The 26,060-nt window shown below is 42.5% G+C and overlaps 1 protein-coding gene across 3 annotated transcripts in view; it reads right to left on the reverse strand.

Annotated features, from left to right (window-relative positions):
- Nucleotides 1–21,990, reverse strand: part of LOC143858537 (GPI-anchored protein) — a 34,833-nt gene extending 12,843 nt beyond the window's left edge. For 2 of the 3 annotated variants that reach the window (XM_077369188.1, XM_077369186.1), the window contains exons 1-3: nt 21,831–21,990; nt 15,640–15,861; nt 529–676 (exon numbers count right to left, since the gene is read on the reverse strand). In XM_077369188.1, the coding sequence (XP_077225303.1) occupies nt 529–562 (34 nt within the window). In that variant the 5' untranslated portion in view covers nt 563–676; nt 15,640–15,861; nt 21,831–21,990. The remainder of the gene's footprint in view (nt 1–528; nt 677–15,639; nt 15,862–21,830) is intronic. The other variant, XM_077369187.1, reaches the window with a different exon arrangement.
- Nucleotides 21,991–26,060: the final 4,070 nt, after the last annotated feature.

Raw genomic sequence — 26,060 nt, forward strand, 5'->3', positions numbered from 1 at the left:
TTAATGGCAGGACTTAGTTCTTTTTATTTATTTATTTAATTTTTTTTTGAAGACCTTTCCTCCCACCCATGGCAACAGAGTACTTATTGCCTCAAACCCTACACCTCATTGTTTCATTCTTTTTATTATCTGCTGCATTTTTCATTATTTCATATATAAATGATGGTTTGAGGGTCAAGATACAGCCTAGTTATAATCTTGACCCTCAAACCATCATATATATGAAATAATGAAAAATACAACACATAATAAAAGGAACGAATGAACGATACCCCGCCAAAAAAAAGGGAATGAAACCTCAACAATGGCAACTAAAAATCCTCTTCACAGCTGCATGATACCAACCAAAAAAAAAAAAAAGAACTCAAATATACAAACTGAATCAAATCAAAGAAAGCATTAGCACAATGCAAAGGTTCATCCAATAATTGCAAAGACAATAAGCACACTAGTTAACTTAATACATATGTGATATCACAAACTGCAAGTGTGAAATATAGAACTTGTAACCTTTCTCTGAAAACTTACATTTAACACAGGTAATGACCCTGAAGCACTCCATAGCTCAACTAGCCCTTTGGCAGCATTTACATACAATAAAACAAGTGATCTGGCACTCAATTGTCCATGAATGAACAGCTTACAGCCCCAACCCAAGCAACCTCAAATCCATCCCCTGTATAAGCATAAGCATCATGAACTTGCAGAATCAAAATGTAAAATAAATGAAGAAAAAAGAATATTCGGATATTTGGATTTGGAACAAAATGCTAAAAGTCGTAAAAACATGCTTCAATAGTGAAAAAATAGTGGATTTGGATTTGGAACAAAATGCTAAAAGTCGTATTCCCATCTCTTTTCCTTGATCTTCTCCGCGTTTTCCTCTTCTTCTTCTCTGTTGCTTCATCTCTTTCGGTTTCTTCTTTGTCTTCTTCATATCCTGCTTCCTCTTTGCCTTCTTCGTCATCTATTTCTTCTTCTTCGTCTTCCTCGCTTGTCTCTTCTGAAGAGGTAGTCGCCGCTTCCCAGTATACCTCTGGTTCTCCAATCTCTTCTTCAGATTCCATCCCTTCATCAGTGGTGGAAGAGGTGCTGGAGTCGGAGGTAGTGGTGAAATCCTGCTTGGGTATCCCTCTGCACATTTTCGAGTCTTCTTAATGTAGCTGTTGAAGGTTGGTGTTTTCGGGGCCCAAGCCCTTCAAGTCTTCCCTTGCAGACACTATGGTTTGCCCGTCGTCTGGAGGGGGTCTCTTAAGAGGATGGGTTGGAGGGGCCTTAGGGGGTCCTCCCTGTTTTGCTAGTGGGGCTAATTCAGTTCCTTTGGGGGCTGGGAGATCAGGGGTTAGCAGGCTGGTAGAAGGAGGTCCTAGCGGGGTTATCTTAAGGCCGGAGGAAAGGTGGACTATTTCAAAAGGAAAGAGAGCAAAAAGAGTTGATAGGATTGCTAGAAGGCAGTTGGAAGGAGGGTTTGGGGATTGGAGATGCTGCAGGTGTGGTTTTAGAAACTTCAAAAAAAGGCTGATGTGCTGGACTGCTGGGAGTGTAACAAAGTGTGGTCGGGTAGAGATTTCGACTTCCCCCCTCAGCAAAGAGCAAAGGGATCAGAATCTGGGTCCTTAAAAGAGAAAGGATCAGAGATTCGTCATGGGGAGGTTTCACCGATGACATCTGAAGGAGTGGCTATCAATTTAGAAGTAATCCCATTGAAATCTATTAGCAATGTAGATATGGGTATTTGGGGGTCGATTAGACCGGATGGTCAGGAGACCTACCGGCAATGGAGGCTTGGCTATCTCAAAGGAGTGGAGGCCATGAGGAGATTGTGGTGTATCAGATTGCTGATTTGGAGATCCTAATTATTCTTCAGGCGGGGGTGAATAGATTGCAGTCTATGGAGGCTTGGAAGAAGGCTGTAAATTCCCCTTTTTGTGAAATCTCCTTATGGGTGGATAAACTTAGAGGGGATCAGAGATCTCAATGGTGGTGAGGGGTGCCTCCTGAGGCGTGGAGTGAGGAGAATTTTGCGAAAATAGGGGAAAGGATTGGGAAGGTTATGGAGTTGGATCCTTCTTGCCGGGCAGGTTCTGGGTATGCCCTCACTAGAATGCTAATTGCTACAGAAGCGGTCCCAGGTAGTGAAATTGTTCTTCAAGTATCTTTAAGGAGTTCCATTAGATGGGTTAGAGCATCTCGAGAGGTGGAAGGGAGAAGCAATATTGAGGTAGAGGAAGTAAGTTCAGAGAATAGTGATATGGTGGGGAGTCAAGTTGAAAAAGAAAGCTCTTCGCTTGAAGATGATCTGAGTTTGGTTGGAGGAGTGATGGTGGTTGGGGAGGAGGGCGGTGGGTGCTCAAGTGATTCAGAGGTGGGCGGAGAAGTAGAGGAGGTGCAAGATAGCATTGGGTGCTATCCTATGCTACAAAGGGCGCATGATAGCATCCGAACACATGGCGGCTCTTTTGAAATTCAAAACGGTGTCTCCCAATGGGTACAGGTGGCATAGCATATTAGGGGGTAGCCCTATCGAGGCTGCAGTGATGGACCCCACGTCTTTTCTGGATAGATATTTTGAATCTCTAAATGTCTTTTCTCCTAATTGTTATCATATGGTGGGCCGATCCTCGTCCAATAGCTCTTGGGCCTCTAGTCAAAGAAGCCCAGTGGGTGAAATAACCATTGGGCCTTGGACTCTTTAGAGGTCTCTGAAGATTGTGGGCTAAGAGCTAGCCCACTATCTTTTGATTTATATTTCAAATCTGGATCCTTAAGTATCCAAGTCAGTGGGTCCAAGAAGGTCGGTTCTAATGTTTCATTGGGCTTATTGAGTGAAGGTGCAAGGGATAGAGGGCATCCATCTTTAAACAAGTTTAGCAGGGCTTCAATGTTGCTGCAAGGAGAGAAGTCTGGAGTTGAGGGGGGGAGTAGATCTCTGGTTTTGAGTCGGAGATGCAGGAATCTTGAGGGAATTGCTATGTGTCTGGACTTCAAGGTAGAGGAGTCTCTCTTTGTCGAGAATAGCATGGTGGAACATGAGAGAGGTGAGATCTTGGAAGCGAATTCTCTTTTGAGGTCTGGATCGGCTGCGATTAATCCTTTTGGTGGGGGTTTGTTGCGAAAAAAGATCAATAGTTTGCGGGGTCAGCTTTTCAAGGCTGAAGCGAGTTCAAAGGCGAGTCAGAGCCTTACCATAACAATGGAAGCTTTAGATGAGGGTCCAATTCTGAATATATTAGTTGATAACTTGGTGTATGTTTCTATGGAGAATATTTCTGGGGTGGAAGGTATTCTTGCAGACTCCCTTGGAATGCATAGAATTAGAGGTTTGTTGGAACCAAGAGAGGTGGGAGGTTTCAATCCGGTTCCATGGGAACCTAAAAATTCTGGGGACATAGATGGGTTGTGTTCTGTTAGGGTAGGAGATTATCACAATCCTGACGGTTTTGATAAGATCTTGCTGAAGGTGCAGTGTCCGGAAGGAGGATCGGAAAAGCCTCATTCCATTGCTCCTGGGGATAGTGAGAGGGGCTATGTAGATATCAGGGATGGGGGGGTTTGTGAGGATATTAGGATTTGGGGGGGGGGGGGCAGGGGGAGGAGAGTTCAGGGTAAACCATGCTATAGGGGTGTTTAAAAATCTGGGTGTGGTAGCTTCAGGGGGTGAGGAGGATCTTAAGGATCAAGTAAGATCATCAGAGGTTAGGGATATGGAAGCTCAAATTTCTGTAAGGAGAGCAGCAGAGTCAGCCAAGAAGAAAGAAAGAGAGTTAAAGAGGTTAAAGTCTGGGATCAATTACAATGGAGGTCTGAATGAAGATGGGTCCCTTGCTGAGCAGGGAGGAAGGAAGTCTGGGGGCGTAAGGGGAGGGTTATTTCTAAACCTTGTTATCCATGAAGATTGTGTCTTGGAATTCAAATGGGTTGGGGTCGCAGGGGAAGAAATTGCAAGTAAAGGAGTTGATTATGATTAGTAGTGCTAAACCGGATTTGATTTGTATTCTAGAAACAAAAATGGAGTCGATGTCGAGAGGGGTTATTAGGAGTTTGGGTATCTATTAGGAGTTTGGTATCAGGGCAGAGTGGGATTTTGACTTTATTCTATCATTGGGGGCTTCTGAAGGCATTGTAGTAGCTTTGAATGAAAGTAGTTGGAAGAAAATTGACATTTGGAGGGGCAACTTCTCCTTATCTGTGGCGTTTAAGAAGGTGGAGGATGAGTCCCTTTGGCTGTTTTCAGGAGTCTATGATCCGCTCTCCAGAGAAGCTAAGAAGGCTTTCTGGGAGGAATTGGGTAGGGTCAGGAGCTCTTGCCCCTTTCCTTGGTGTATAGGTGGCGATTTCAATGAAATTAAGGCTGTTGAGGGGAGGCTTGGATGCTCAAGGCTATCTTAGAACATGCAACTCTGTTGATTTTACTGCGGACAATGAGCTTATCGATCTTCCGTTGTCAGGATCATCATTTACATGGGCTCGAGGTGATAGTCGAAGTCGGATAGATCGATTCTTGATTTCTTCTGAGTGGTCGGACTTGATCCCGGAAGTTTTCCAAAAGGCTTTAAGCCACTCTGTTTCGGATCACTGTCCCATCCTGCTTGATTCTAGGCTGGAGTCTTAGGGCCTTCCTCCTTTCAGGTTTGAAATTGCGTGGTTTGATTACCCCCAAATGGAGGAGAAGTTGGGAGAATGGTGGGAGATGTGTAATGTAGTGGGGCCGGCAGACGTGGTGATTGGCAAGAAACTAAGGTTTGTGAAGAAGAAACTGAAAGATTGGGCAGTGGAAAAGAAAGAAGGTTTGGTCGAGAGGAAAAGATGGCTGGAGTATAGATTAGTGGAGCTTGTTGCTGTAGAAGAGAGTGGTCTGGGGGAGTTGAGGAGTGGGAAGAGATGGGTAGGCCATTCTGTTACATGAAGAAATTTCTTAGAGGCAAAAATCCAGAGTAAAGTGGTTGGTGGAAGTGGATAAAAATACAGCATACTTTCATGCCATGGCAAGTGCAAGGCGGAGAAGGAACAAAATTGTAGTGCTCAATGAAAATGGTCTGACGGTGTCGTCCAAGGAAGGCATCTCTTCGTCCATTATAGATTTCTACTCTACTTTATATTCCTCCGAGAACATCTCCCGCCCTATCCCGAAGGGTGTAGTTTTTAATAGCTTATCTTTGGCGGATAGTTCAAAGCTGGAAAGGCCGTTTGGTGAGGAGGAGGTTGAAAGAGCTCTGTTTTCCCTGCCTAGAGACAAGTGTCATGTGGCCATTTCGTCCAGCGCTGTTCGCATGGCCTATGGCCCGTGACTTGGTCTATCAATGTAATATGTAAGACTCATGCCTATGTACATGTTGTAGTGAGGACGTAGTTGGTATTAAAATCCAAACGTAGCTCGTCTCGTTGCGTCTTGGAAAGTTGTTGTTTATAGCACCTTTGGTCGCCACTCGCCGCTAAGTGGGTTGGTTGCTAAAGCTCTTTACCCTGAGATCTTGGTTGGCCATCGAGTGGTGCATTGCTAGTGCATATCCTAGCAGGTATTCCATTCTAGTCAACGGGTGATCGGGGACCCTTAGGAGTTGTAGACCTTTTGGCATAATCCTATTGTAACTTGTTCTAGAATCATCAATAAAGCTTAACATTTGCCTACTCGCGTGCCCTATTGCTTTGTGTGTGTTTGGAAACTTAGCACTCCATTTGTGTTTGTTTTGTAGGTTTGATTCTCATAACTTTGCTAGGCTTACTTGCTTGTTGTGAGGCAACGCAAGTGCCGCACGGACCTCAATCCCAAACCAAAGGTCCGTGATAGTTGGTATCAGAGCAGAAGTTCCTACCTACATTCAGAAATGGCGAAGAAGAATGCTACCCAAACACTCCCTCCGAAGTCTAGTCAGGTCCGTGATGATCAAGAACCAATACCGGTGCGAAGTACAAAAGAACGGATTGCTGGTGTTGAGGAAAGGGTGACAGCAGTAGAGCAACAACAGTTTAATCTTGCCGAGTTGACAGAAGGCCTTGGTGTGGAGACCAAGGGCATGATAGAAGAGGTAGAAGAGTGAGTCCATGCTCTTGCTGAGTTATTGAATCAGGCCGCGATGGAGGATCTTCGAAAGCAAGTTGAGACCCTCACTGGCCAGGTGAATTTACTCATGAGGACCATCGGTAATGGCATAGGTGGTCACGGTGATGGACAGGGTAGCAGGGTACGAGTGCCTGAACCACGATGCTACGCCGGTGCCCGTGATGCTAAGGAGTTACAAAACTTCTTGTTCGATATAAAACAAATTTTCCGTGCAACACATCTTGATGAGGAGGCCAAAGTCACTACGGCCAGCATGTACCTCAGTGATGATGCCAAATTGTGGTGGAGAACCCGTTATGAAGAGATTGAAACGGGACGATGTATTAAGGCATGAAGCGAGACAGTTGGGAAGACATGAAGCGAGAACTTAAGGCACAATTCATGCCTGAGAATGTAGAGTTCATTGCCCGAAAGAACCTACGACGCCTTCAACAAACCGGGTCGATTCGAAAATTTATGAAGAAATTTTCGACTCTCATGCTTGATATAAAGAGCATGTCAGAGGACAAGCTATTTCAATTTATGGAGGGGCTAAAGCCTTGGTCCCAGACAGAGCTCCGAAGAAGAGGAGTTCAGAACCTTGCCACGGCAATGATCGAAGCAGAAAAGTTATTTGATCATGTGGGGGATGACGCAACAAACAGGAAGAAAGACTTCAACAACAAGCCATCTAGCAGCTTCAACAGGCCTCCCAGCAGCATGAATACCTCTAGTCAGTCTTTTAGTAGCACAAAAGGAAGAATCCAGGGTTCAGGGGGCGATAGGAGAACCTATCCCAGAGAAGGGTCCAGTCAATACAATGAGGCACCAACTTCTGCGTCACAGGGGCCGTGCTTCATATGCACCGGTTCACATTATACTCGGTTTTGCCCAAAAAAGGGGACTGTCAATGCTTTGCTAGCTTCAACTTCCTCACCCCACGCTCAGAGCGAAGAGGAAGAAGATGAGGAGGAACCAAAGATGACAGCTCTAAGCCTGTGCACTGCTATCAAGGGACAAGGTGCCAAGAAAATTCTTTCTAAATGAGTCCCATCCAAAGGCTTGATGTACATTGAAGCATGCATCAATGGAAAGATGACTCGGGCTATGATCGATACAGGTGCTACACACAACTTTGTCTCGGAACAAGAGGCAAAACGTTTGACGTTGAAGCTCGAAAAAGATGACTGGAAAATGAAGGCAGTAAACTCAGAGGCCCGCCCCGTCACTGGGAAAGCAAGGAGTGTACCAATCAAGATCGGGCCATGGTCTGGAACAACCAATCTCATGGTAGTACCCTTAGATGATTTTCATGTCATCTTGGGGATAGAATTCTTGAACCAAGCCAAAGCAGTTCCAATGCCCTACTTAAACTCCTTATGTATGTTTGGAGAAAAAGCACCTTGTATGATTCCTGCCACTAGACAAGAGAGGAAAGACGCCGAACACTTAACGGCTCTTCAGCTGAAGAAGGGTTTAAAGAAAGGGGAACCCACCTTCGTGGCAACCTTAAAGATGGGAGAGGCACTGGTGGGGGAGATCCTCATTCCCCCGAGCATCAAAGATGTTATAGAAGAATTTAAAGATGTCATGCCTGAGAAGCTACCCAAGAAGCTGCCGCCAAGGAGGGTAGTGGACCATAAAATCGAGCTAGAGCCTGGCAGCATACCCCCAGCCCGTGCCCCCTACAGAATGGCCCCTCCAGAGTTAGCAGAGCTTAGGAGGCAACTCAATGAGCTACTAGAAGCAGGATTTCTTAGGCCTTCAAAGGCCCCCTTTGGTGCCCCAGTTCTATTCCAAATGAAGCATGATGGGAGTCTACGATTGTGTATTGACTACAGGGCCCTCAACAAGCTGACTGTGAAGAATAAGTATCCTATCCCCCTAATTGCTGACTTGTTTGACCAATTGGGAGGAGCCAGACTATGAAGCACGGGTACGGGTACGGGGTGCGGGTACGACACGACACGGGTACGTGATTTGCCAAAATAATCGGGTGCTGGTACGTTCGGGTACGCCGAATATAATAACATATTTTAATATTTTATTATATATTTATAAAAATTTAAAAAAAAATTGTAGAGCAATCAAATAACAATAACATCACCAAAATGGAAAATTCTAATATTACTCTTCATTTCATAAGTGATTAAGTTCCATATTTCATAACATGAGGCATCAATACATCATTTATTAGAAAAAAAAAGTCTGTCACCAGTGTGTTGACCAGTGTCTGACAAGATGAATAATTTTTAGAGACCAAATTATGAGATTTTTTTTACCGGACTTTTGGGATTTAATAATGTTTGGATAAAATAGATTTTATGAATTTTTAAAATTTGAAAAGTACCCCACCGTTTGAAAGTTAAGAAAGTTAAAATTTTGATTACCCCTCTTTTGGATTTATTAAAAATAGTTTCAACACCCAAATCTAAAAGGAAAAAAAGTCAACTCTCCAGTTCGAGTACAAAATTCAAAGAAAAAGGGTCGGGTCAATATTTTAACTTTCTTAACTTCCAAACGGTGGGGTATTTTTCAAATTTTAAAAATTCATAAAATCTATTTTATTGTCTTTACTATTTTATTGTCCATTTACTTAAATGGTTTACATGTAAATACCGAGTATAGGAAAGTAGAGAGAAGTACAGGAGAGGAAAGAGAAGCAGCAGGAAGAAGCAGGACGTGTCGGGTACGCGTGGTGCGCACCCAACCACCAAAACTAGTTTTTTTTTTTTTTTTAAAATGGGGTACATACCCGGGGCGTATCCGGACGTACCCGCACCCCATACGTGTCGGGTGCTGGTGCGGGAGCCCCGGGTGAGTACCCGTGCTTCCTAGGAGCCAGATACTTCTCCAAGATGGATTTGCGATCCGGCTATTACCAAGTGCGAATTGCAGAAGGAGATGAGGCCAAGACAACCTGTGTAACAAGGTATGGTGCCTTTGAATTCTTGGTGATGCCATTTGGCCTTACTAATGCCCCTGCAACCTTTTGTACTTTGATGAATGGGTTGTTTCATGAGTTTCTAGATAAGTTTGTAGTGGTCTACCTCGATGACATTGTAGTATATAGCAACACTCTCGAAGAACATGGAGATCATTTAAAGAAGGTCCTTGGGGTACTAAAAAATAACCAACTCTATGTGAAGCTAGAGAAGTGCTCATTTGCTCAGGAGCGTATTATGTTCTTGGGTCACGAAGTGGGTGGAGGAGAAATTCGCATGGACAATGAGAAGGTCCGTGCCATCCAAGAGTGGCAAATTCCAACCAAGGTGGGAGAACTCCGGTCATTCCTCGGGCTTGTTAACTACTATCGGCGGTTCATATCAGGATACTCAAATCGAGTGGCTCCTTTGACAGACTTGTTGAAGAAAGATCGCCCGTGGTTATGGTCCGAAAAATGTAATACTGCCTTTCAGAATCTCAAGGATGTTATGGTGGAGCCAGTGCTACAACTGCCAAACCATTCGCTGCCATTTGAAGTTCAGACTATGCTATTGGCGGTGTGCTTATGCAAGAAGGGCACCTGATTGCTTATGAGAGCCGCAAACTCAATGACACTGAACGAAAGTACACCGTGCAAGAAAAGGAGATGACCGCAATAGTACACTGCTTGCGAGTTCGGAGACATTACCTTCTTGGCTCCAAGTTTGTTGTCAAGACCGATAATGTAGCCACAAGCTATTTCCAAACCCAGAGGAAGTTGTCACCAAAACAAGCTCGATGGCAAGATTTCCTTGCAGAATTTGACATGGTTCTAGAATACAAGCCGGGCCGATCGAACCAAGTAGCCGACGCACTCAGTCGAAAGGTTGAGTTGGCCACCTTGAAATTGGATGAACATGCCTCCATGTGTCAAATAAAGAACAACCTACAAGACCGTATTCGTGAAGGGCTTGAGAAAGATCCATTCGCCCAAACTATCATGCAGCTTGTGAAGGCGGGGAAATCACGACGTTTTTTGACCCAAAACAGTCTCCTACTGACCAAGCGGAGTCGAATATACATTTCGCGATCAGGTGACCTAAGGAAGGAACTTTTGAGAGAGTGCCATGATACTCTGTGGGCAGGGCACCCTGGGATTCATCGCACTCTCGCCCTGGTTGAACTTAATTACTATTGGCCCCGAATGAGCAATGATGTGGAAGAGTATGTTCGGACGTGCCTCACTTGCCAGCAAGATAAGGTGGAAAGGGACAAGCCCTTGGGACTCTTAGACCCGTTGCCAGTGCCGAAGGGACCTTGGGAGAGTATCTCCCTAGACTTTATTGTGAGCTTACCCAAAGTTGGGGAGTTTGGCTCAATCATAGTGGTCGTGGACAGGTTTTCAAAGTATGCAACCTTCATACCAGCGCCATTATATTGCAGTGCAGAGGAGGCAGCTAGACTATTCTTCCGCCATGCTGTGAAGTATTGGGGCGTTCCTCAGAATATTGTCAGTGACAGGGACCCAAGATTCACAGGCCGCCTGTGGACCGAAGTGTTTAAGTTGTTGGGCACAAAGTTAAACTTCTCCTCGAGCCTACACCCTCAAGCCGACGGGCAGACAGAAAGGGTCAATGGCTTACTTGAAGAATACTTGAGGCACTTTGTTAGCGCCAACCAACGAAATTGGGTTCACCTGCTCGATATAGCGCAGTTTTGCTGCAACTTACAAAAGAGCTCTGCATCTAATCAAAGACCCTTCGAGCTAGCGACTGGCCGGCAACCTTCCACCCCCCATTCCATCGCTGCTGGTTATATCGGCAATATCCCCCTTGCTTATCATATGACAAAAGAGTGGCACACAAATGTAGACATCGCCAGAGCGTATTTGGAGAAAGCTTCAAGGAGGATGAAGAAGTGGGCGGATCAGGATAGAAGACCAGATGACTTCAAAGTTGGTGACTTGGTGTTAGTTAAATTGAACTCTAGCCAGCTCAAGTTTACCCGCAAAGTGCATAAAGGCTTGGTTCGAAAGTATGAAGGACCCCTTCCCATCCTTGAGCGTGTTGGAAAAGTCTCCTTCAGGGTCCAACTCCCTTCATGGCTCAGAATCCATCCTGTCTTTCATGCCAGTTGTTTGAAACCCTATCGAGCCGATAAGGAAGACAACACCAGAAACACATCAGTTCGAGAGGAACCGCACGCAACTTCCTTCACACCTGAAGTTAAGGGTATCATGGCTGAACGCACCAAGCCGCGAGGAACTTCTCGAAGACCGACACTAGAATACCTCATCAAGTGGAAAGGCCTACCAGACTCAGAAGCCAGCTGGGAACCAAGGGAAAAGCTCCACCTCACTGAAGATGAAATACGTACCTACACGGACGCAATGTCGATGAGGGCGTCGACATGATTGGGTGGGGGAGTGTCACGTGGCCATTTCGTCCAGCGCTGTTTGCATTGCCTATGGCCCTGACTTGGTCTATCAATGTAATATGTAAGACTCATGCCTATGTACATGTTGTAGTGAGGACGTAGTTGGTATTAAAATCCAAACGTAGCTCGTCTCGTTGCGTCTTGGAAAGTTGTTGTTTATAGCACCTTTGGTCGCCACTCGCCACTAAGTGGGTTGGTTGCTAAAGCTCTTTACCCTGAGATCTTGGTTGGCCATCGAGTAGTGCATTGCTAGTGCATATCCTAGCAGGGATTCCATTCTAGTCAACGGGTGATCGGGGACCCTTAGGAGTTGTAGACCTTTTGGCATAATCCTATTGTAACTTGTTCTAGAATCATCAATAAAGCTTAACATTTGCCTACTCGCGTGCCCTATTGCTTTGTGTGTGTTTGGAAACTTAGCACTCCATTTGTGTTTGTTTTGTAGGTTTGATTCTCATAACTTTGCTAGGCTTACTTGCTTGTTGTGAGGCAACGCAAGTGCCGCACGGACCTCAATCCCAAACCATAGGTCCGTGACACAAGGCTCCTGGGCCAGATGGTTTTTGCTTAGCCTTTTTTTAGTCTTGTTGGTTGTTTGTAAAGTGTGATATTCTAAAATTCTTTGAAGAATTTTATGAGGTTACAGTTTGATAAAGGGACGGGAGCTACTTTATTACCTTGATTCCCAAGAAGGAAGGCGCATCAAAGGTCTCAGAATTCCGGCCTATCAGTCTGGTGGGATGTCTGTATAAGGTGTTTGCAAAAGTGTTGGCGGATCGTTTAAAATTGGTCCTGCCAAAGATCATTTCCGATAGCCAAAGTGCTTTTGTTAACAAAAGGCAGATTTTGGATTGTTCGCTTGTAGCAAATGAAGCCATTGACTATTATCTCAGAAATGGAGATAAAGGATTGGTTTGTAAGTTGGATATGGAAAAGGCATACGATCGAGTAGAGTAAGACTATTTGGATTATCTCCTTGGTAGAATGGGTTTTGGCATTTTATGGAGATGCTGGATAAGGAGATGTGTCTCTTCGGCTTGGTTCTCAATCCTGATAAATGGCTCGGCAAAAGGCTTCTTTAAATCCTTGAGGGGTTTGAGGCAAGGGGACCCTTTATCCCCATTCCTATTTGTCATAGTGGCGGAAACTAAGCAAGCTTGTCCAGAAAAGTGGTGAGAAGGGTTTGATAGAAGGTTTCAAGGAAGAGAAGAACAAGGTGGAAGTCTCGATACTACAATTCGCGGATGATACCTTAATATTCTGTGTTCCGGACAAAATCAAAATGTTGAATCTAAAGGCAACTCTTAGATGCTACGAGATGATATCGGGTCGGAGGTCTAATTTTGTGAAATCAAGTATGTTCGTTGTAAATATCTCCTCTATGGAAGCTAGAAGTTGTGCTGTTACTTTGGGATGCAAGGTAAACAAGCTTCCTTCTTCTTATCTCGAGCTTCCCTTGGGAGTGGGGAGACCAAATAAATCTCTGTGGGAACCTATAGTTGCATGAGTTGAGAAAAGGTTGGAGACTTAGAAAAGAAGATTAGTTTCGAAAGGGGCAGATTGACCTTGATTAAAGCAGTACTGGCAAATTTACCTGTGTATTTTCTATCTCTATTCAAATGCCCTATAAGTGTGGGATTGAGGATAGAGAAGATTCAACGCAGGTTCCTTTGGGGGGGGGGGGTCGAATGTCAAGACTGGTATTCCCTTGGTCAAATGGGAGAAGGTGTGTGTACCGATTAAGAAAGGAGGACTGGGAATCAGGAAAATTAAGGGTTTTAACTCTGCTCTGCTGAGTAAATGGTTATGGCGTTTTGAGGCGGAGGATTCGTCTCTGTGGGTTAGGGTGATTGGGAGTAAGTATGGTGTGCTTTCTGGTAAATGGGAGTCGGATGATACATTCGAGAAGAGGGGAGTAACAATTTGGAGAGATATATTAGGATTGAGGAATGAGTTTAGAAAGGGTTGCTGCTTTAAAGTGTATTCTGGAAGGCGTAGTAGGTTCTGGCTTGATGTTTGGTGTGCAAAGGAGCCATTGGGTTCTTTATTTCCAGATTTAATGAGAGTTGCAGCAGATCAGAATGTACGTGTCTGCGATTGTTTTGAGAGATTGGAGAAGAAAGTTATTTGGTGTCCGAGGTTCATAAGAAATTTTTTCGAAAGGAATTAGTGTCTCTTTCATGTTTGTTTGAATTGATTGAGAAATGCTATATAAAGAGATTCAGAGAGGATAAAAGAATCTGGACATGGAACTCCTCAGGCATCTTCTCGGTGAAATATGTTTATGCTAAACTTGTGCTGGGCGGCGATGACTCTCTTGCGGCTACGGTATGGTCTTTTTAGTGCCCCCTAGAGTGAGTTTTTTTGGCTGATCTATTTGCAGTGGGCGTATCCAAACCATTGAATTCCTGAGAAAAAAGGGATTATGGTTAATTTACCATTGCCCGTTATGTTTGGAGGATAGTGAATCAATTGATCATTTGTTTCTGCATTGCAAAGTAGTAAGGGTTATTTGGGGTTTAATTTTGGTAAGGTTTGGTATTCATTGGGTATTCCCTTAATCAATCCCTCTTATTTTGGATGGGATTTTGTCCCCTGGAAAAATAAAGGGAAGGTGCTGTGGAGAATCTACCTGTTAGCTCTGTGGTGGACAGTTTGGAAAAAAAGAAATGAAAGGGCCTTTGAAGGAAAAGCCAAATCAGCCTACAGCATATTTCTAAGAATTATGGCCTTATCTGTCGAATGAGCGAAGAAGTCTTCCATTGTCCAGGTTCGTGACGGCTTATGATTTGTGGGACAGGTGAGAAATTGTCTATAAGGAGGGGGTAAGTAAGCCAAAGGTAATTCAAAAGTGGGCCCCGCCACCTTTGGGTTTCTGCAAGTTAAATTTTGATGGTGCATCTTTTGGAAACCCAGGTCCTTCAGGTGTTGGCGGCCTTTTGAGGGATCATGAAGGTGTAGTGGAATGGGCTTTCTCTGGTCCAAATGGGAGCTCTGATTCGTCAGAGGCTGAAGTGAAAGCAGCCTATTATGGCATTCTTCACCTGGAAAGAAGTGCTATGGATAAGGTGATTGTGGAAGGGGATTCATCTAATGTTGTTAGATGGCTCTCAGGCATCGTCCCTCCTCCATGGAGATTTCTCAGCCTTATTGACGAAATTTCTGATTGGGTGTTGGGGTCCTGCTATATCTTTTGTGCATGTTAGACGAACAGCGAATGGTGAAGCTGATGTTCTAGCTAAATCAGGGGTTAATAGGCAGAGTTTGGAGTGGTTCGATTATTTACCGCCGTAATTGTATTTTTCTTTGTTTTTTCCTCTTTGTAATCAGTGGACCATCTCGGTGCCGCCCTTTCTTTATTAATATATCTCGCCATTTCAAAAAAAAAAAATAGTGAAAAAATTAAATACCAATTACTAAAGGCTGTTACAAACATGAATGACAAGTTTAAAAAATTATCTGTCTTTCTATGATGAGCAAAGAGAAATGGCCCATCATTTTTTTTTCTTGGTAATCGGTATCTATGGCTTGAAATGCACCAAAAGGGGAGGGCAAAAGTTGGTAAAGCTATACAGAGGGTTACACAAACACACATTATGGAATAGGTATTGACACACATAAATTTAGGCACTCCAACAAGTCAGTTTATCATAATTTGATTTGCTTCCATTGTTCTACCTATAGGACATAACAGCATGGACTCAACTCAACTAAGCCTTTGTCCCAAACTAGTTGGGTTTGACTGATGAATCCTTTAGAAAATTTTCATGACTCGTGCCTAAATTTTAAGGGTGTCTATACCAATTCCCTGTGTGTGTGAGCGTGCACAATCAAACCGTGAAGCTAAAGTTGATGGTTACAGCAAGGTCTAAGAAACCTAGGCCCTGATGATTTTCATAAGGATTTTCCAAACTGACGATGATTTTGACTTGTTGGTGTTCATTGGCCATCTTGTAAAGGTGGATTGTTGGATTCTATGAAGACAAAAAAAACAGCTATGGCAGGGAATTTGTTACCTTCTTCATTAACAATTGAAGACAGATGGGAATATCTGTATTTTATTAGATGGGTTAAATGGGAGGGTTACCAACAAAGGAAATGGTGCATTAAATTCCAAATTAATACTTGGGGCTTTGTTGCAGCTTAGACTAAAATTTTAGTCATCAGAGCATTGATTTAGTTATATACATAACCATGTGTTTGTGTGTGCATTGCAAGGCTTTAGTGAATGCACTCACTTTCTAAACTCTCATAATGTTTGCATGGTGTCAAAACCACCTCCATAATACAAAGCGCCCCACGCGCTTCAAGTTTCTTCAAACAGTATTTTAGGAGTTTTCGATGACGCCCTTTTTGGAGGCCCCCATCTCCACATATTGCTCTCTTTCTTGAGTCATCATGCAAAGAAAAGATCCTTATTTTACAGTGATGTCAAGCCACATCTCCGTATCAACACAAACCTATAAAAATAGCAAACATGAAACAAGCTTCAGCAACTATTAGATTAAAAGTTTAATGCATGGATTAATGCATTGAATCATCAGACTTGGTAGAATAAATTAAAGCATAGTTATGGTCAAGAGAGCAATGCTTGGGTGGTTTCTAGAAAATTCAGTTTTTTAGAGGAAAAACTGTAAAAGACAACAATTGCCCTCTCTATGTTTTCTTAGTCATCCAAAACAAAAGTTTCCAATTTAAACTGCAGAAGAGTACTTGTTAACGGAGTGTATAACACTGTCAAATAGTTACAATAGTTATGGCTATTGGTTTTTGTCTTTACAATCCCCTCCACCCAGCCCCCCCGGGAATACGAAGAGGCTACTGTAGAAAATCATAATAAAAAGGGAGCGACACGAGAATGTCATTTACAGATTTATTTTAACCCCTTTTTTCCTTTTTTAGGTTTTTTATTCTCTACATCCCACTTTATCCATAAACAAACAGCGGAAACCCCAGGTAAGTCTCGGGGATTTCCAATTCCTGTCTCCTCCCTGAACCATGCTTATCCTAGGATTTAATCTGCATATAAACAGACCATTGGGGTGGTCAAATTGCTATGATTTTGGTACTATGCCTGCTCGCATGATGCCCCACGAGATCAACAGCCTCGATAACCATTTACGCACACGTTACATTGGGAAAGGATTGCCTGGAAGTCCAAGAAATGCATAAAGAATGACAATATTCTCATATTATTTCTTATTTCTTTCACATGCAAAAGTCCGCTGAACAATTATTGTACGTGTTCATTTTTTCCTCTTACAAACTGATTAGATTTTTTTTTTTTTTTTTTTGAATGATGGCCAATTTTATTAAAAAGGAGACTGAGTGGCCAAAGTACAAACAAAAAGAAATACAATAAAGATAGATGCGAGAATAGCAAAAAACAATTATGGGGGAAGAGAATCAAAAACAGCCAAAGCTTCTTTTGACACCCCCAATCTAGCCAAACTATCGGCCACCTCATTTGCCGATCGACGAATATGCTTGAAGGATAGAGCCATGGTTCTAGTACAATCTGAAATCTTATCAAAGTTGTTAGAAATGAGATTAGGGTTAGAAGAGAGGAAGAAGAAGAGGAATAGAGATATGGAAAGTCTCCACTAGGGAGAACCTTAGGTAAATGATGTATATATAGGTCCAAATAGGGCATCCAATGTACAATACTACAATACCCCTAACACAAACAGTAATACCTAAACTACCCTTACATGTATTCAACACTCCCCCTCAAGCTGGAGTGTATATACTATGAAGCTCCAGACTACCACAAACAACTAAAAATATAATAAAAAGGACCACACATCAAAAAGTACAATAAGCTCATACATAGGGCTGCAACTTGAGCCGGGTTTTACCCGACCCGCATCGACCCGACCCGAAAATAGCCTGGGTTGGGTTCAGGTTTCATGGGTTTCGGGTCGAGCCGGGTTGAGCATTCAAAAGCCCGCATGAATGTCGGGTCGAGCCGGGTTTGAAGGGACCCGACCCGACCCGACCCGACCCGACCCGAGTTACATAAGTTATAGTATGTACATTTTTTTCTATTGTTAGTTAAAAGTTAAAAGTGAAAACCCACGCAACCACTGTTATTGTATGTGAGTGTAATTTCTGCTTTTATGAATTGAGTTGATTCAAGTGTTTGATTCAGCATTGTTTGATTGTAATTACAACATTGTTTGATTATAGCATTGTCTGATTCAAGTGTAATGTGAGTGTAATTACATCATTGTTTGATTCAAGTGCAATGTGAGTGTAATTTCTGCTTCTATGAGTTGAGTTGCCTTGCCAAATAAGAATTTTCCTTAAAGAATTGCGTCAACGTGAAAAAACCCGACCCGACCCGACCCGAACCGACCCGAGATTTATCATGGGTAGGGCCGGGTTTGGGAATTGTGGGTTTTCCGAAAAAAAACCCGACCCGACCCGACCCGAGATATTTCTCGGGTAGGGTTGGGTTCTCCAAAACCCGACCCGCCCGACCCGAGTTGCAGCCCTACTCATACATATCCAGCTTGGTATGACACTCCTCAAGCTGGTGTGATAAATACATAATGAAAAAATAACAAAAAAGATCACAACAACCAAGAGTATAACAGCGAGATCGACGACCATAAAAAAACAGAGCAGCTCCCCCTGAATCATTATGATGGCGAGAGCAATAAAAAAATAGGGCCTCCCACTGAATGAGAGCATGACGAAGAGATCCGCATATCACGAGCAATGGAGGCGTCATGGTAGGAACGCCCACGCTCCAACAAGCAAAAGGAGCACACCAAATGAGCGCACAACGGCAATTGAAGAGGATAACAACATATGGGGAAACCATCGAAGACAGGGTCGACGGAAAAACCATCGCCTGGAGAGAAGAATACAAGAAGGAAAAGAAAACCAACCAACGATAAGAAACCATCGTTTGGTGACAAGGTCGACGGCATGAACATCGCCGTCTAAAGATAAGAAGCAAAGGAGGGAGAAGATAACCTCTGGAGACAAGGTCGACGGCATGAATATCGTCACCTGAAAAGTAGCCAACCAACGATGGGGACACCATCGCATAAAAAAGAGAGGTCGACGTGAAAAGACGTTGCTTGTAAGAGAGCCGACCAACGATGGATATGGAGCCATCGCCCGGAAAAGGAGGGAGAAGATAACCAACCAACGATGGGGACACCATCGTCTAGAGACAAGGTCGACGGCATGAACACCGTCGCTTGAAAAGGAGCCGACCAATGATGAGGACACCATCGCCCAAAAAAGAGAGGTCGACGGGAAAAGATTGTCGCCTGTAAGAGAGCTGACCAACGATGGATATGGAAGCCATCGCCCGGAAAAAGAGAGAGAAGATAACCAACCAACGATGGTGACATCATCGCCAAAAAAGAGATGTAGCACAGGAAAATACTGTCGCCTGTAAGAGAGCCGACCAACGATATGGAAGCCATCGCCGGGAAAAGGATGGAGAAGATAACCAACCAACGATGGGGAAACCATCATCATCTGGAGACAAGGTTGACAGCATAGACATCGTCGCCTGAAGAGGGGTCAACGGGGAAACCGTCGCCTGAATAAAGCCGACCAACGGTGGGTAAACCATCGCCGGGAAAATAAGGTTGACGGGAAAACAAAGTTGACGCCTGTAAGAGAGCCAACCAACGGTGGGGAAACCACCGCCCGAAAAATAAGGTCGACGGGAAAAGAAGGCCGTCGCCTGTAAGAGAGCCGACCGACAATGGGGATACAATTGTCCGGAAAAGAAGGTCCATGAGAAATCAATGCCGTCGCCTGTAAGAGAGCCGACCAACATAGAGACACCATCAACCGAAAAGATAAGGCATAAAACCAAAAACTAATGTGTAAAGCCTACGCCAAGAGCATAGAGAAGAAACATAAGAAGAACGCAATGGCACTCCCCTCCGGGCAAGAATACATGAGCCCGGAGACAACAAAAAATGAAAAAAACAGCAAGGAAGACGGTAATAATCACCAAAGGGACGAACGGAGAACATAAAGAGAAGACAATAACAATCTCCCAACATAACAACATTAAATATAACAACACTCCCCCAAGAAGACAATACTAAGAAAAAGACAATACTAAGAAAAAGACACAAAGAACTACATGAGAACACTCCCCCTCAAGTTGAAGGTCAATGCAACGAAAAGAAGACAAACAAGGCACTACATCTCTTTCGAACATTTGATCAAACACTTATTGTGTGCCATGGAGAAGAAGACAAAGGGACGTGGACAAACAAGGCACCGCACCTCTCTTAGACATTTTATCAAACACTTGGTGTGCGTTTTTGACAAACAACAAGACAACAATCAAGACAACACTCCATGCGGAAAGAAAGAGATGACAACGAGATGACAACAAGAGAACAACAAGAAAAGAATCAAGACAACACTCCATACGGCAACCCAAACGAGAGAGAGAGAGAGAGAGAGAGAGTAATAGGGAGAGATTCCGAGAGATTCCAAGGAGATTTAGGGTTTGGAGGACTTACGGCATAGCCGTATGAGAAGAGGGGGACTCCATGGCAAAGAAGAATGGGTTTTCCTTTTTTATTGTTGTTTTTTGGGTTTTAGGAAAAATAAGGAAGAGAGAGATTTTAGGAGATCTAAGAGAAAGATAGAATGAATTTATGCAACCCAAAAAGGAGAAAAAGGAAGGATTTGTATGCTGATGGGGGTTGCGCATAGTGAGAAATCAAGATCGAGAGAGAGAGATTTTGGGGGATTTGAAGAGAGATTTTCGGAAAACAAAAAAAAGGAAACAAAATGGGAGATCTGAGGAAAGATTTTCGGAAGAAAAAACAAGAAAAAAGAAAAGAAAACCTTGCGAGAAAGATAGAGAGAGACATGCACCTCACGCGAGAGAGAGAGAGAGAGAGAGAGAGAGAGATTATGGCGTGGAGGGAGATAGACTCTTCTTCTTTCTTCTTTCCCATGGATCATTGCTCTGATACCATATTAGAAATGAGATTATGGTCAGAAGAAAATAAGAAGAACAGGAATGGAGAGATGGAGAGTCTCCACTAGGGAGCTCCTCAAGTAAATGATACATATATATATATAGGCCCAAATAGAGCATCTAATGTACAAAGACTACAAGACCCTTAACACTAACAGTAATACCTAAACTGCTCTAACATGTTATTCAACAAAAGTATCTATCAAACCTCCACATGCTTTTTTGGGATCCTTTAAGCCACTTGATGACGTTTAAGGAATCCCATTCAACCACCACATTATCCAACCCATTTGATGCTCTGATGAGTAGCTCGGACCTCGGTTTCCTAAGCATCCGCTACCCCAATAGGACCCGTGAAGGCCCAAACAATATTTCCTTGATCGTTTCTTAGCACACCTTATTTCAGCAGGCCCTAGATTTCCCAAGCTAGATCCATCAAAATTTAGCTAGATGCGTGGCACTGTAAGGCTAGATCCCAAGCTAGATATATGATTCCAATATTTTCAAATATTTTAACCTTCATACCTAACAAGGGATGTGTTAGGGCCTAGGGGCAAAATTTGGCAGCCAACTAAAGATCGACACGTGGCATTGTAGGGCTATGTTCCGTTGGACAAACGCTGGACAGTCATTGGAATTTCAAATGTCAATGAATGATGATTCCTTGTTTGGTTGCCAAAATTGCAATGAAATTCCACTTGACTCCCCAACATGTTTCAGACATCATTATTGCCTTTTCTCCACCCATGCACAACCAAACACAAACAAAGGCTCAAATGTCGGAGAGCGTAAAAGGGTAATTTCACGCCTCTTTTGGAAATCCTAAAACGATAGCCGCCAAAGATAAAGTTGGAATCCTAAAATCTAGGAAAATGGACCAATCAGAGTAAAGTCCCAGAAAGGCATGATTCCTTTCTTGGCTAGGACTCAACTCTATAAAAGGGGGACCAAATCTCAAGGTACACAATCTCATTCAGTCATTCTCATATTCCTGAGCCCTCAGCAAGCTCAGCTCATTCTGTTGCCGATTCTAACTTACAAAAAGACATCATCAAGGACCTCCAAGCATTTTTCAGCTGTTCAAACCAAACCACTAAGAATCTATACTAAAAATCCAAACATGGATCAACAGCATAGCAGGAAACTAAAATCCATGACTGCATAATTCAGCATCCATATAGAATATTAAAAAAATCACTAGCATTAAAAGTTATCAGGATCCAACAAAAATAGTACACAAAAAAATGCATTATTTACACAATTTCTGCAATCCATTAAAATGTAGATAAGCTACAATACTGTAAATCACAAAAGAAAGTAAAAAAAAATGACATGAAAGGGGAAAAAAGCTAGATTTCGTTGCATTTCCTACATTGATCGAGCTTCTGGAAACGGATTCAGAATCCGTTGCAATTTTTATACTTAGTGGTAGAAATTTTTCGAGGAAAATACCTGTTTACATGGATCGAGCTTGTGGAAAAAGAGTATAAATCTGTTCTAAAATTTCCAAAACCCTTTCTCGTTCTTCTTTAATCTCGAACTTTCCCCCTTTTGCGCTCTCTCTCTCTCTCTCACTCAGCTTTTGCCTTTATGAGATGCATTTTATTCCGACGGATTCCAAACGGGAATTTATTTCGGTTCTTTGAATGATTGTCTGAAGACTCTGAACAAAGTTCAAAAAGTGCTCGACTTTCTTCAACAAATTACAAACAACCCTCCTGACTTTTATTAAAAACAAAATAGCATTTACTAGCACCACTCTCCCATTTTAAGGGTGCGACTCGTGTTGGGCTGGATCAGGTTGAGGCCAACCCTAACCTAAACCCGAGATAGCATTCCGTCAACCCTAACCTGACTCAACCCGAGCCTCGGGTTGAGAATGGTTAGCACTAACCCAACCCGCCTATCTCTCAACCTTAACGCACAACCCATCTAACCTGAAATCGGGTCTCTTGGTTGAGTTGGGTTGAGTTGGGTTGGGTTCGGATTCACCTAGGGCCAAATAGAAAAAAAAACAACAAAACTAATAACCCAAAGAAAACCATTATAAAATTAGAGGACGAAGATCGGGTTCGGATCGGGTAAGGTTGCCAATGCCTCAGCCCTAACCCAACCAAAATTGAATCGGGTTGGCTTTTCCCAACCTAACCCAACTCGAGGAAAGGCTAACCCAACCAAGCCAAAATCGGGTTGAACCCGTCGAGTTCAGGGTTGAGCCCGACCCAAGTTGCACCACTATCCATTTCCTTCTCCTTTACTCATCTTTTACTTTCTATAATCAGACAGCCATATGTGTGACGATGGAGATTGAAGACCATTGATTTAGTGGGTCCCAGATCAGATGGGCGATCCTAATTCCTGGACAGGAAAGTATTGATGGCCCACAACAATATTGATCATCATAGCGCATGGGACATATATGTTTGAGCCATGAGAATGGGAGTGTTGGATGGTAGAGTGACGCTAAGAATTTCTCTAATTCTCCTCTCCAGGGTCCTTGTTTGGTGCACTTTGGCAGTATTCTATTGGCGGATAGCGAATCCAAGATACTAGAGATTCATAGATTTTGCTTTATCCATGCTTTAGGCTTTTTCTGATTGCCAGAAAAATATTTATTAAGGAAATTTTTTTGGTTTCCAAAATTTAGGGGGAATGTTAAATTTTAGGAATATTCATTAAAAATTAAAGGTCCGTGTAAACATAACATGAACAGGGCCTTAGTTATGCACATGTGAGGGCATCTCTTAATTTAATGTGAATTTGGGATAGATTAATGTTTCAAAACTCGAACTAAAACTTGGCAGGTAAATGGAGTTGATCTAGACGAGTTCGTGCTTGATTTTTCATTTATTCCTTAGGCCAAGTTCATTTTAAATTTTAAAAATTGATTTTGAGCCCATGGACTGAAAATTAATCTTAAAAAATCCAAAAATAAAACACTGAGCCTTACTTATTTAGGCCCTGTTCATTTGAGATTGTTGCAGCCGATTGTGGACCCCAATCCGATTACTGCAACCTTGCTTGTTTTAGATTATGAGAACCCACAATAGTATTTGGTTTAGGAATGTAGAATTGATAGACTCCAAATTGATGTTCACGACTCATAAAAATTATACAACTCCCCTAATGGAAAAAAAAAAAAAGGAGTCTATTAAGGTGAGTTGATGAACTAGGGGTGCAACATATTGAGAGGGAGTGAAGTTTTCACCTTCCACCCCTTCTGTTTTCCTTTCCTGTTTGGATTGCAAGAAAAAATATTTTTGACGAAAACAAATTCTTATGAAATTTTTTTCTTTCTACAATTTGGAGCGAAATTATATGATTATGGATAATTTAGAGAGATATTGTCATAAATTGAAGGCCATTCATAAGTAATTTTGATATGGTTTGTTTAAGTCGTCTTTTTCTTGTGTAAAAAAGTAAGAAATTGTAGAAATATTTTCCAAACTTTTCTAGAATGACACTTCTTCCTTGGGCTCCTCTCCTTTATACAGGTGGAAAGAACTTTTCAGTACCAGTGTGCTGTCAAATGTGGGGATGTCGATACACACGGAATGTGAACGACTCGTCAACACGCATAAAACATGAATGACTCGCGATTGGTCAGAAAGGCCGATGCGCGCAGAACGCAAATGAAGCCGTTGATGCCCACAAAATGTAGGCGACTCTTAGGGTCGACGGATTGTTCGATTCTAACTAAATGAGAAAACAACGCAAACAAACACCAATACGAGGGATAGTTGAATTAAAGAGAAAGACTCACCTGGGAAGATGAATTCCTTGCTTCCTTAATCTGGATAAAACTGCTAACTTACCAACTTCTCCAAAAGCTTAAGCTTTTAGAGAAAGGCGTTATTTATCTTTTATACTCTAACAATACAGCTACAAAACGTAAAGCTACAGTGCTGGAAAGTAAAGATAAGATAAACTGCTAAAACATCTTTGGATTTTGTTTTGGAACCTCTTCCATGGACACATATGTCTCCCTTATATGGCTTTATTCGGGTAACTGCTCCTCATTACCTCACGTTCTCTTGGAGAGAACTTTTTGGTAACTGCCCATTTTAGGCTTCCTTATCTACATGTCCTCCAATCTTCCAGGTGGTTACTATCCACCTTCCCCCGATTGGCAACTGCAGTGCTACTTCTTTGACTCTTGGTAACTCTATCCCACTTGACTGATTGGGCTTAGAGATAAGCACAATTAGGAGGGAACTTCTCTAATTGTCCAATCCTTTAGCCTCCACTTCTTGCACCTTCCCCTACATTCTCATCAAATGCCAGCCTGCCATGTAACTCTACCTATTTGGTCAAAACGAATCAGCACTTGACAATTTGGTCTTTCATCCGATCATGCCAAAAAAACAGGTGTAAGCACATAGGCTGGAATTTTTGGCAATGGGGAAAATTCTGGAATATGTTTCTCGCCACAGTAGGTGGTACTATGATTCTGTCCGTCGAAATTAGGGGTATTCATTATTCGGTTATAACCGAATAATCGAACCGAACCGAACCAAATTGGTTTGGTCAGTTCAGTTCGGTTCGGTTTCAATTTTTTTTTTTTTTTGGAAATTCGGTTATTCGGTTATCTCAAAAAAAAAATCGGTTAACCGAAATTATGATAAAAACCATTATTTTTTCAAAAAAAGTGGTATATGGGCACTCCGTAGGATGATCAAAACCGTCCATTTGATTGATCACAACTTAATTGGGTTGTGCTAAAAAACTCATTTCGATAGGATGATCCTAGCCCTCCGATCCAAACCTAGATTTTGCTTTTTCCCTCTTTTTCTCCCACTATTCGGTTATTCAGTTATAACCGAATAACTGAATTTTTAATCGGTTCGGTTATCAAATTTCGGTTTATTCGGTTAGGTTATAACGGAACGAACACCCCTAGTCGAAATGAAATATTTTTAAGAACTTTTTTTACTGGATTTTTTATTGGAAAAATTGCAAATGGGGGACACCAAGATACGAGAATTGCCAATGGGAGACACTCTTTTTAAAACTTATAAATAGGGGTCCTAAACGAAATTTGCGGGAAAACTTCAAGTCTAAAAAGGGGTTATCAAAGTCTAAAATGGGTTATTAACTGGTTAACAGGTCTAAATATGATTTAACAACTCTAACCTAAAAAGGGTTATCAAATCTCGCCTGGGGATATCAAGTTCTCAACATGGTTATTGAGTCTCACAAGGGGTTATCAAGTCTAAACAGGGGTTATCAAGTCTTTATGAACTTGACAATCCCTATTGATGTACTTGATAACCCCTTTTAGACTTGATAACCCCTAGCAGGATTTTCACTGTTTATGTACTTGATAACCCCTTTCTGACTTGGTAACCCGTTTTTGACCCCCTTTATAATTTTTCAAAAGAGTGTCCCCCATTGACAATTCTCGAATTTCGGTGTCTCCCATTGGCAATTTTTCCTTTTTCCTTCTAAATATTTTTTCCATTCTATGGATATGATGGTAATTCCTATATATTCTGGCAATCCAAACGCAGTCCATGAGTAATGCATCCCTTTTTTAGCCACTACAAGAAGGTGGCCTAAACAAAAGAAGTGCATTTATAATTTCCTATTTTCCTTTTTCGCTGACTAGAAATGAAAATGCAAATGTAATGGCAATGATAAATGCAGCCTTTTTTTAAAACCGTGATGGCCACCTAGTCATGA

This window comes from Tasmannia lanceolata, unplaced genomic scaffold, assembly GCF_043159265.1.
Source record: "Tasmannia lanceolata isolate RefF3 unplaced genomic scaffold, GAP_Taslan_0.1 ptg000026l, whole genome shotgun sequence".
Lineage (NCBI taxonomy): Eukaryota > Viridiplantae > Streptophyta > Magnoliopsida > Canellales > Winteraceae > Tasmannia > Tasmannia lanceolata.